This window comes from Crocuta crocuta, unplaced genomic scaffold, assembly GCF_008692635.1.
Source record: "Crocuta crocuta isolate KB4526 unplaced genomic scaffold, BGI_CrCroc_1.0 scaffold415, whole genome shotgun sequence".
Taxonomy (NCBI): domain Eukaryota; kingdom Metazoa; phylum Chordata; class Mammalia; order Carnivora; family Hyaenidae; genus Crocuta; species Crocuta crocuta.
The window spans coordinates 1,880,248-1,892,914 of NW_027531525.1; the positions used below are offsets into that span (position 1 = coordinate 1,880,248).

Consider the following 12,667-nt stretch of genomic DNA (forward strand, 5'->3'; position numbering starts at 1 on the left):
GAGTTAAAAGGTATATTATCTCTAGAATGTGGAGGGCCTTAAATTCCAAACTGAAGATCTTAAACTTTATCTTGCAGAAAATGCCACACTCATTTTTCTTTTAAAGCAGGGTGATGACAAATAGAAATCAAAGTTTTAAGAGTTCTGTAATTTAAATGCTTGCCCTAGATGTCCTGAGGTTTCAGAAAATAACCTACTCAGAAATCTATGTTTTGCATTAATTTTAGGTTATTGCATGTGACTGTCAGCTCTTAAATAACAAGGGAAATGTGCTTATTACATATTACCTAGATCATAATCTTCTGTGGCTTATAGTACCAGTACACTTGCTGAACAGACTAATTACTATGACTGAATGAAAATATTGGCAATGTGTAATTAGTGTAGAAGATGGAGCAGAGATGGGTTCATACCTAACTAATGGCCACTGACTTTTACTTTGAGTGGAACCAAGTTTCAGACTTCGTTTTCTCCTCTGAAACATATGGGAGTAATTAAATGTATATGTGAAGTTCTAGGATCATAGAAAGTGGGGTAGGCTTAGGGTCTTCTCCCTCAGTGAATAAACCTGGGATGAAAAGAAAGCACTCTGGAGAGGAATTTGGGAGATAGATGGAAGTTCAGATCTGATTGTCTAGAAAGGAAAGATCTGTGAAGCTGGAACTGATGATCACTGTCAGTTAATTTTTTTTCCTGCTTTCACTTAGTTCAAGGTAGAAGTTAGGGTGAGGCATTATTTGTGTTGCTTTTAGATTTTCAGTTGAACAAACTGAATGTTAGAGTTAAAGTCATTTTTTTTTTCAGTCCTAGGAATAACCTTGGTAATAGCTATTTCAGCCTCATAGCCTGAAATATGAAATAAAGCCCAGAAAGCTTAAGTGGCTTGCACAAGGACACATAGTAAAGTGAAGGAACAGGTGAGAAGGACTATTTCACCACTGTATGCACATTGCCTTAGAATGCCTTGCACATAGGAAGAACTCAATATTTGCTGAATGAATGAATGAATCTCAGGCTTCTGATTCCTTGTAGCATTGTTTCCACTGCACTGTAGAAGTATGGCAGATTTAATAAAACAGTGTCTTTGAGGGGTGCATAGGTGGCTCACTTGGTTGAGTATCTGACTCTTGGTTTTGGCTCAGGTCGTGATCCCAGGGTCATGGGATTGAGCCCCATGTTGGGCTCTGTGCTGGGTGTGCAACTTGCTTGAGATTCTCTCTCTTCCTCTCTCTCTCTGCCTCTTCCCCACTTGCACTCTCTAAAATAAAATTAGGGGTGCCTGAGTGGCTCAGTTGGTTAAGTGGCTGACCTTGGCTCAGGTCACGATCTTGCTGTTTGTGAGTTTGAGCTGTGCTGACAGCTCAGAGCCTGGAGCCTGCTTCGGATTCTGTGTCTCTCCCTCTGCCCCTCCCCCACTTGTGCTCTGTCTCTGACTCTCTCACTCAAACATAGATACACATTAAACAATTTTTTAAATAAAAATAAAAAACAAAAAACACAATAGTGTCTGTAAGGAAACAGGATCTGCTTGTTCAGTGTCAAAGGATAAAGATCATCACAATTACAATACAGATATGCTACCTTAGCAATATAACCTCATCTCACATTGTGTATTAGTTTGCTAGTGCTATCATAACAAAGTGCCACAGACTGGGTGGCTTAACCAACATACATTTGTTTTCTTACAGTTTTGGACATTAGAAGTCTAAGATCAAGGTGTTGGGAGGGTTTGTTTCTTCTTCTTTTTTTGGGGGGAGGGGGGAGGTTTGTTTCTTCTGAGGGCCATGAAAGAAGGATCTGTTCTAAGGATCTCTATCCTTGGCTTGTAGACAGCCATTTTCTTCCTGTGTTCTCTTATTATCTTCCCTCTGTCTATGCTTGTGTCCAAATTAACTCTTTTAAGGACACCATTCATATCTGGTTAGGGCCCACCTAATGACCTCATTTTAATTTAATGGCCTATTTAAATATTGTAAATCCAAATATGTTTACATTCTAATGTGTTGAGGGTTAGGACTTCAACATATGAACCCATAGAGGGGACATAATTCAGCTCATAACATGGAAACTAGCTTTTCCATCACAGAGCATATGTATTAAACTGTCAACCCCATTCTCCATCAGTAGCCAAGGTGATGTTAACAGAGCTCCCAGTTTATAGTTAAGCAGCCAGTTGCCCAACAGCTTCAAGGCTCTGTCCATGCATGTACATTATCCAGGTGGAGGAGGAAGGTTGGCTTGCCAGCATGTCCCCCTGCCAGCAACTAAAAAAGGAGCCATAGGGCATGGACTGGCTGACTGTTTTTTTTTTTTTTTTTTTAACTACATGTTATTATAACTGATGAAACAATACTTTCTTCTTTGGAAATTAGCTCTTTCCTCATCTTGTAAAGTGCTATAAGAAGTCTGAAGGGATTTGATTGTTTTTATTATGGTTGAACTCTTGCTTAGATGATGAGTGCATATTTCAGGAGTATCCTGGGGGTGACATTTATAAGGAGGCTCTGAAATGTGTTCCCACTGAGAGGATCCTGGGGAAAACCAATAAGGCTCTCCCAAGGGTTTCTGTGAAGATCCTTAAAAATTTTTTTTTAAATGTTTACTTTTGAGAGAGAGAGAAAAAGAGTGCGAGCAAGGAAGAGGCAGAGAGAGAGACACAGAATCTGAAGCAGGCTCCATCCTCTGAGCTGTCAACACAGAGCCCGATGCAGGGCTCAAACCCACGAACTGTGAGATCATGATTTGAGCCAAAGTCGAATGCTCAACTGACTGAACCACCCAGGTGTCCCTGTGAAGATCCTTAAATAAGGAAAAGCTTATACTTACTTTAAGAGAAAAACAGTTTGCAGTTAGAAATCATTTGGAAGAGATGAAGTTCCAAGGTAAGGTCAGGGGGTCCCCAGGTTCTATCCTTGGTGGGCATCTGCTATTTGTATTAAAGTGAGAGAAAGGCTGGTGTTCCTTGGAGAAAATGTTACTTTACCAGAATGATTCTCAGGAGCTGTAAGCTTAGCTTTATTATCTGCACCATTGATCAAAATGTTAAGTGTCTTTAGCTTAGAACATCTTCTCATCCATGACCCTCACAATTAGAAATGGTCCTATCCTGGATCAAGGCCTTCTTGGGCTTATTCCTAGTTACAAAGGTATGAATACTAAATACAAACTTCAGCAGGTGGTACAGAAGTATTTGGATTATTAGATAACAATTTGATACTTTGGCCTGATTGGTATTAAGTTGCTTAAGTCAATAGGTTGTCTACAATTTCTATAATATTGAGCTGAATTTTCAGGTCATTTTTTACTATTGTCTTATCAGACATCAGAGACCAAGATGATGCTGTAGTCTTAGAAGGAAATATTAACAAACATTAGTCCATGACATTATACAAATAATAATGTCATGATCAATGAGTCACTGCAAGAAAGGACACAGAAAGCTGTGGGGTGAAGAATAAAAACCTTTGGAAAGAGAATTGTATAGCTTTGGGGATGGAAATAACGTAGGGTGCAACCTAATAGGGAAAAATGGTTGGGGAAAATAGCTTCCCCCCCTTTTCATATTTAGACATAGATAATAGTAGCCAAATACTTTTTAAGTGGGAACTTATATCAGCTATAGATCAATAGATGTTATGATTTGATGCATAATGAAACCAGACAAAAATAATTGTTTGCCAAACATTTATTTTTCATACAGTCCAATCATTTCAACAAGAATGTCTCCAAGGTAGTATCAATAGGTCTCAAAGGATTGTGAGCTGATGGGTCTCATCTAAGGGCCTCTAGGAACTTGCCCTTCTGTTCACAAATTTTTCCCTTTCCCTCCCCCAAAATGCTGTTCTCTTATTGGCTCTAGAGTGAAATAGATGTTTACAGGATCCTGAGCATGTCCCTCTAGGTTAAAATGAACAAAGGTAGGAATATTCTCAAATTCATCAAAGAATGGGGGGGGCGGGGAGAACTGAGCACTACAGACTACGGTAGACAGTTTTAAAATTTGAGCTCTGGAGTTGTTTGGGAAACACCTTGCTTTTGCCTCCAGGGATTTTATGAAGTATGAGAAAATCGAATTCAAATTAAGTTTTGAAGATAAAACTTCATAACATATTTCTTCCAGTTAGGGGCTGATTTCACAGGGAATTTTTTCTGGAGAAGTCACTCCCCACTGCAGTATTCAATGATTGTAAAAATTCAGTCCCCTTGCAGGATCTGTATTAATTATGCCACAAGAAAATGAGAATCTGTTTGGAGGTAAATATTAATGTAATTTAGGCTCAAGAAAAAAATGCCAGCTGGAACATAAAAAATATCTAAACTCTCCACAAGATGAATCAATCATTAAAACAGACTCTATTATTTTGAATCTTAAATCCTATTATTCTTGTTACTTTTGAAAGCAATAAAGAAACGTTCCCCAAACAAAACTCTGTTAAACAAATTAAATGATTTATATTTTTAAAAATTGCACACCACATCTGCACCAAAGAGCAAAGACACCCTGAAGTAAAGAACTACTTGAGGAAGAATAAAAGGCAAGAGTACAAGGTACATGAGATGAGTGTAGTTTAAGATTTTGGAAAAAAAGATTTTGGAAAATCAGAGTTCTCCCACAACCAGAAACATTTGAGTCATGTGGTAACCAGTGTTTCTTTTCCCTTGGCTGGAAGGTTTGGCAGGTGACGGGATATTGGCAGCATCTCTTAAGGGCGGTACTGAGACCTCTGCTCTTGGATATATTCATAGAGAGGGCTGGAGCGCACCGGGACACTGGCAAACTGACTCTTGCCTGCCTCCAGAGTCTGCCCACGGCCCTTGTCTCCGTCTTCCGAGACTTGCCCGCGGTGCCTTTGTTCTTCCTCCTGCTGGCGTAGGAGCTGTTCTTCCCGGAATTTTCTCTCCCTCTCCAGGCGGCGTCTCTGCTCTTCTTGCCGCAGTTCTTGCTCCTGACGACGCCTCTTCTCCCTGGCAAACTGCTCCTCCGCGCGGTACTGCTGGCCTCGCTCCTGCAAGCGCCTCAGCTCTTCCTGCTCTTCGCGTGGCAGTTGCTCTTCTTCCTCGAGGAACTTCCTGTCGCGCTCCTGTCGGTGTCGCTTTTCTTCTCGCTCCTGCTGGACGCTCTGCTCTTGCTCAGCGTCCTTCAGTTGCCCCTCGAGGGAGAGGGCACCATCTAGTTCTCGGCGGCGCAGCCTTTGTTCCTCCTCCTGGAACTTTCTGTCGCGCTCCTGGCGAAGCCTTTGCTCACGTTCTAGGCGGCGCAGCTGTTCCTCCTCACGGAACTGTCTGTCGCGCTCCTGGCGGCGCAGCTGTTCTTCCCTTTCCTGCAGGAGCTGCTCCTCCTCACGGAACTTTCTGTCGCGCTCCTGACGGCGCAGCTGTTCCTCCTCGCGGAACTGTCTGTCGCGCTCCTGGCGGCGCAGCTGTTCTCTTTCCTGTGGGAATTGTTCCTCCTCACGGAACTTTCTGTCGCGCTCCTGGCGGCGCAGCTGTTCTCCTTCCTGTGGGAACTGTTCCTCCTCACGGAGCTTTCTGTCGCGCTCCTGGCGGCGCAGCTGTTCTTCCCTTTCCTGAAGGAGCTGTTCCTCCTCACGGAACTTTCTGTCGCGCTCATGACGGCGCAGCTGTTCCTCCTCACGGAACTCTCTGTCGCGCTCCTGGCGGCCCAGCTGTTCCTCTTCGCGGAACTGTCTGTCGCGCTCCTGGCGGCGCAGCTGTTCTTCCCTTTCCCGCAGGAGCTGCTCTTCCTCAAGCAACTTCCTGTCTCGCCTTTTGGCTTCCTTTTGGTCTTCTCGCTCCAGCAGTTCTTCAGCTGGGAACTGCATGTCGCGCTGCTGCCGGGTTCTCTCTTTATCTCGCGCTCTCTCCTCTTTCTGTTCATCCTGCAGGAGCCACTGATCCTGCCGGAATGGTCTGTCTCGAACTTGAGAATCTTCCAATCGCCGGAGTTTATCTTCGTTCACTTTGCGTTTGGAGTAAACCCTGTGATTACGAACTTCATTTTCTTTTTCTGGTTGCCACTGCCATTTCAGATCACGGCGCTGATCCTCATCCTGGAATTGCCTCTTCCTGTCCAGGCGCTGCAGCTCTTCCTCTTCCAGGTACTGCCTGCCGCCCTGCTGGCGCCTCCTGTCTCTCAGCAGCTGCTCTTCCTCCTGCTGCAGCTGCTCTTCCTCCCGGTATTGTCTCTCCCGCTCCTGGAGCCTCCTCTTCTCGCGTTCCTCTCTCTGCAGCTGCTCTTCTTCCCTCAGCTGCTCTTCCTCCCGATATTGTCTCTCCTGGCGCCTCCTCTCCTCGCGTTCCTCTCTCTGCAGCTGCTCTTCTTCCCTCAGCTGCTCTTCCTCCCGATATTGTCTCTCCTGGCGCCTCCTCTCCTCGCGTTCCTCTCTCTGCAGCTGCTCTCGTTGAGCTGGTTTGGCGTAGACTGTGTGGCGGCGCCTCTGGATTTCCTCTTCTGGTTGCGACCTCCATTTCTGGTCACGGCGCTGCTCCTCCCGGCGCAGCTTCCTCTCCCGATCCTCTTGGAGGCTCTGCTCCAACCGGAGCTGCTGCTCCTCCTCGAGGATCTGCTGCTCCCGCTCCCTCTCCAGTCGCTGGCGGCGCTGCTGCTCCTCCTCACGGAGCAGTTCCCGATCCTGCAGCTCCTCCGTCCTCAGCTGCCTCTCTTGCTGCTCCCGCAACTGCGGCCGGGCCGAGAGCCTCTGGCGACGCCTCTCGCTCTCTTCCTCCTCCTGCAGGCGTGCCTGCTCCTCTCGGCGCAGGCGCTGCTGGTGCTCTTCCTGGAGGGACCCGGACCGGCTTCGCCACTGGGCGTCCTCCTCCCGCAGTTGCTGCTGGAGCTCCAGGCGCTGCCTCTTTTCTTCGCGCTCCGGGAGTTGCCTCTGCTGCTCCTGCCTGCGGGGCCTGGAGTAGACTTTGCTCTGACGGGCGTCGGCCTCGCTTTCTAGCTGCCACTGCCACCTGGAGGTGCGGCTCTTGCCCGGCTCCTCCTCAGCCAGCTGTTGCTCGCGCCTCAGCTCCTGCTCCAAGCGCAGCTCCTGGCGCCTCAGCTCCTGCTCACGTCTCTCCTGCTCGCGCCTCAGCTCCTGCTCCAAGCGCGGCTCCTGGCGCCTCAGCTCCTGCTCGCGCCTCAGCTCCTGCTCGAGTCTGAGCTCCTGCTCCAAACGCGGCTCCTGGCGCCTCAGCTCCTGCTCACGTCTCTCCTGCTCGCGTCTCAGCTCCTGCTCCAAGCGCGGCTCCTGGCGCCTCATCTCCTGCTCAAGTCTCTCCTCCTCGCGCCTCAGCTTCTGCTCGCGCCTCAGCTCCTGCTCGCGCCTCAGCTCCTGCTCGCGCCTCAGCTCCTGCTGTCTCTCCTGCTCGCGCCNCGCCTCACCTCCTGCTCGCGCCTCAGCTCCTGCTCACGTCTCTCCTGCTCGCGCCTCAGTTCTTGCTCGCGCCTCAGTTCTTGCTCGCGCCTCAGTTCCTGCTCGCGCCTCAGTTCCTGCTCCAAGCGCGGCTCCTGGCGCCTCACCTCCTGCTCGCGCCTTAGCTCCTGCTCCAAGCGCGGCTCCTCTTGCTCCCGCTTCTGCCTTTGCAGCTGCTCCTCTTCCTGGAGCTCGCGCTGCTCCCGCCTCTCTTGCCTTTGCTCTCCGTCGGGAAATTTCTCAGGCTCCCGACCCTTGTGCCTCTTCAGCCGCTCTTCCTCCTGCAGGCGCTCTTCCAGTTCTCGCCTCTGCAGCCGCGGCTTGTCTCCCTCCGCGAGCTCCCGCTCCAGTTCCTGCCTTTTCTGCCAGTGTTCTTCTAGGTGCCTGTCCCGGGACTCAAATTTCCTCTCGTCTTCTTGCCTGGGATCTTGTAACGAGTTCTCCTTTCTCTCACACCTGGCCCCCTTCTCATCCAGCCCGGAAGCCTGGCTGAGAGCGTAGTAACAAGCTTGAGCTACCTTGAAAACGAACAGGAGGAATTCATTGAAATCAACGAGCCCGTTACAGTCTCGATCCAGAAGTTCCAGGGTCAGATCTACTGTCTCAGGGTCATGTGGTCTCTACGAAAAAATGAAAACAAAAATTTTACAATGTACTATTTACAAATAGTAAACTTTCACTCATACACACAACGAATATTTTGTGATACGCTGACACTCACAAGACATTAAAAGCATTTAGAAAAACATCCAGTTGTGTTTCCAGTCTTGTCCCTATGTAAAATGTGAACACTTCATTTTAAAGCATACATTTGTTGGAGATTTTTTGTAACTTCCAATTTAATGCTGATCAAAAGAACCCAAGTTCTTTTTAGCTGGGTGAATAAGAATGACCTCATCCTCAACAGAAGAATAACAAAAAATTTTGAAGTTTTACGGCAGCCATTTCTGTCTGAAATAGTCAGTACCCTTGATTGATTTTTATCCCATGTTTGAAAACAGAACAAAACATTTATGTTAACACCATTTTACTAGTGAAGACACTGATTTTAATGATCAAAATTTGGAAGTAAATTTAAATTGCTTCCAAATTTAGTTTGATCTGACATCTTTGGTGATAACTTCCAATGTTCATTCACATAGACGTTTCCTTCAAGTACATGAAATATTTGCTAGTAACTTCTTTAAGTACTTAGACTACAATGCCAGTTAAGTGCCTTCTGACTCAGATGAATGAAGAATGTAGTGCAGAGCTGTGATGGTATAAAATGGATACAAAGTCACCACTCTTTGCTATGATCTCTCCTGAGAAGAAATTTTATAATCCTAAATCAATAGATTTCCTTTTCTTGTTATTTCTTACCCGAAGGACATCTCCAAATTCCCTTTCAAGGAGGTTCTTCAGGTCTTTCTTGCTTATTGCTGCCCCATCACAATCATGTGAGGCATATTGATTGAAAATTTCAGTAATGTCGAAGATGCTTCTCAGAAGTGGAGACATTTTTTCCCTTCCTTCAAGTTCAAGTAAATCTAGAAGAATAAAGTAGGACCCAGAATTAAAACTACTTCTCATCTTGGGGAGGCTTCATCCACACTGTTTCAATCAGAGCCCTAAATTTATAACAGTAATTCTTTTCTTCTTGAGTTTATTTTATTTTTATTTATTTTGAGAGAGAGAGAGAGAAAGAAACACAAGTGAGGGAGGGGCACAGACAGAAGGAGAGAGAGAATCCCAAGCAGGTTCCATTCTGTCAGCACCCAGCTCTACATGGGGCTCGATCTCACCAACCTGAGATCATGAGCAGGGCCGAAATCAAGAGTCAGGTGTTTAACTGACTGAGCCATTGAGGTGCCCCAACTACTGTTTTTAACCTGGGCTCTCAAAGCTTTTTATTTTTGAATATTGTACTTAGGAAGGGAAAGACAGATCCTGAGAAATTTCAAGCTATGGAATTATCTTCAGACTATTCTGTAGTCAGCTTTTGATTGTCTAGTCAATCTGGATTATCCATATCCTTTACTTCTGTCTCTTCCTGCTCCCTAGCACATTTCAGATCAAATAGTGAGGAGTGTAGAAATTTAAATTTGATATGTGGCTATTCATAAGCATCTTCTTCTAAAGATGAATAAGGAGAATAGGTGAAAGCCAAAAGGTGAAGGAAGATTTGAGAGTATCTTAAAGTGGATAGAAGCTATGTAGATCTAATTGGGGCAGCGAAACATTTGGTGGTAACCAGAAAAATAAAAAGGGAACATGGATTATTTTCCAACATTATAGTACATATGAGATCTATGAGGATAATTCATAAGTCACTATTTCTAAGATTAAGCACCACTTCTTCCTAGGCAAAGGTGGCATTATAATATTCAGGTATAACAATGCAGAAAACAGTACATGTTATTTGCATTAACCCGGATATGTTGCAAATACTCAGTTATTGGCTGGCTTCTTAGATGTCATAACTACATGAAGATGGCCCATATTGAGTAGAACCAATATAAAAAGAGTACTGAGGATTGGCAACCTCTTTTAAAAATTTTTTTAAATGTTTTATTTTTTTTGAGAGAGAGAGACAGCATGAGCAGGGGAGAGTCAGAGAGAGAGGGAGACACAGAATCAGAAGCAGGCTCCAGGCTCTGAGCTGACTGTCAGCACAGAGCCCAACGTGGGGCCAAACCCACCCACCACGAGATCATGACCTGAGCTGAAATCACACGCTTAACTGACTGAGCCACCCAGGCGCCCCGGATTGGCAACCTCTTGAGACGGCAATTTTTAGGAAGATGAACCCCATAAGAGTCACGCATGAACCACCCTCCACCCCTAATGTGCAAACAAACTTAAAGAATTCAGAGACTTGTGAGAAGAGCCAAGTTTCCATTTCATTGATGGCTCCAGCTATAAAATGGCATGAAGTTAGTGGGAGTTTGATATCCCTGGAAGATACTGATCCTTTCTGGTACATAGACCCTCTAGACCTCCACCCAGCATCTACTACAGCTGGAAAATGAATTGTACAGAAGAAATGATCCATTGGCTGGGACTTACCCACTTCACCAAAGGAAGCTGAGCGCTCGCTGACACTGCTGACAAGTGTACTGGGCAGCTGGGAGCTGGGCCTTTTATAGGGGATTTAATTGTGCCCTGAAGAGCAACTTGGGAAGGAGACACCCACTCTATGGGATGGCCTGATTCATTCCTAACCAAGCCCAGCTCCACCTCTGTCTCCACGAATGACTTGTTTATCTCACTATTTGCTCACGTAGCTGTTTGACATGAGGTTCACAGACCTATCCTCCTGACAGTTGAGGTACTACTGATGCCACCTAACATGAATGGATAGAATATTTGACAGAATCTGTAATTTTTTTAAAGTGCTAATATTTAAATAAAACAGTGAAATAAAGAAATTAATGTTTAATTATGACTTCATAAAAAAGTAGTAACCTCTAGGCCCTTTACTTTATAAAAGATATAAATTCTAGAATGGGGTTAAACAAAAACTTTAACATAAACTGGTGAGAACCAAATAATATAACTCTACCTGAAGCAATTCTAGGATGATGAGAGTGTGTAAAGAGTTAGTTTTAGTTTTTTCTCTAAAAATGAAGGTGGGAAAATGTTTGCATTTGTATTTTTGGGTCTTATGATGATTTCTCTACAGACTGGGATTGCCTCTTTGGTAAGCAGTTTTGGCAGCTTAAAAATATGTTTTCATTAATTGTTTATAAGAGAACACGAAATCTGTGGGGTGCCTGGGTGGCTCCGTTAGTTAAGCATCTGACTTCGGCTCAGGTCATGATCTCCTCATTCATGGGTTCGAGCCCCACATCAGGCTCTGTGCTAACAGCTCAGAGCCTGGAGCCTGATTCGGATTCTGTGTCTCCTCTCTCTGCCTTTCCCCACTCAAACTCTGTCTCTTTCTTTCAAAAACACTAAAAAAATAAAATAATAAAATAATAAAAAAGAGAACATGAAATCTGTGAAATTTCATTCTTAGGATATTACGTCTAAATGAAGTTTGCTCATATCTTTTCTCATTAGCATATTGATGCCCCTGGAGAAAAAGAGCTGGTGTAATGCATTATTGTAGATATAATCATCCTACTCAGCCTAAGTTACTAATGATTATGACATTTAAACACTTGAGTCTGCTTCTCCTAAAAGCACATTAAAGTAATCGGTCATTCTAGCCCATTATATCTGTCAGGGCTTTCTCAACCCTGGCGATCACTTGCAAATCTCAGCTCTGTTTTATTGTAAGGAACTGGATTTTTCCCTGGTTGTCAGTGACTTCCACCCTTACATTTCAGAGTTTATGAAACGTTGGTTCACAATAGTTTTATGGAGACTATTAAATGATTCAACGGATTTCAGCATTTCTATCTTCTCCTTTGTCTAATACATCCAATTATTGGTTTTCTGAATTTTGAGGAGACTCTGTAGGGCCCTTCAAAGTAAAGATTTAGAACCTAAATCTTGAGGGCAAATATTGGTGCAAATGACAGTAGAGTTGAATTCTATTTCTCTCCTCACTTGCTGCCATCCCAGAGGTGGGAGAAGAGGAAAGTGGAAGTGAGAGGTGGTAAGAAGACAATCACATCTTTTGCAACTGAACTTTACATCCTTAAGGACTTTAGCACTGGAGCCTATGACCTAGGGATTTTCCTGAACTGTCACTATTTCTTGGGATCAGATAGCAAACTTAATGTTTCCTTTTTTCCTTTCTATTTAGGGGTTTATACAGTCTCTTAATCTTTGGATTCTAGGGTAGAACCATCATGAGCATTGTGTACAATGTAACCACAGACAATCTTAGAACATCTATATCTCACAGAGGATAGCCTTTTTTATGGGTGTCCTTCAAGGAATTCCTTGGACAAATCCTGATTTGTGTCTGATTCTGTTGTTATACATGAGTGTGTGATCTGTTGGGGAACCTAGCCCAGGTGTTGGGATTCATTTGTGTGATTCCATTACCTTCCTGGAGTCAATATACTCAAAGAACAGTGGACAGTAACTAGGTTCTATGAAAACAAAGGGAAAATTTTAATCATTCTAAAATCATGGGTAAGCAAGCAAAAAAATATAGAGGCAAACCCAAAGGAAAGTGCTTCTGAATAACCTTGAGAAAATAGCTGAAATTGTTTTCAGAAAAACCCCTTCCCCCCCATTCTGAATGAAACTAGATCTTTGATCTAGTGATGGCTCTCTTACCCACTCTTATCTGAAGTCAGCACACCATGAGGCAAAATATTTAAAAACCT

The 12,667-nt window shown here is 44.4% G+C and overlaps 1 protein-coding gene across 1 annotated transcript; it reads right to left on the reverse strand.

Moving 5' to 3' along the window:
• Window positions 1-3,682: 3,682 nt before the first annotated feature.
• Window positions 3,683-8,900, reverse strand: TCHH (trichohyalin). Its single transcript, XM_077772576.1, is given in 3 exon segments — window positions 3,683-7,358; window positions 7,361-8,020; window positions 8,763-8,900. Coding segments are annotated over 3 exon segments (3,453 nt in total). The 3' UTR covers window positions 3,683-4,703.
• Between the last annotated feature and the right edge of the window lie 3,767 nt (window positions 8,901-12,667).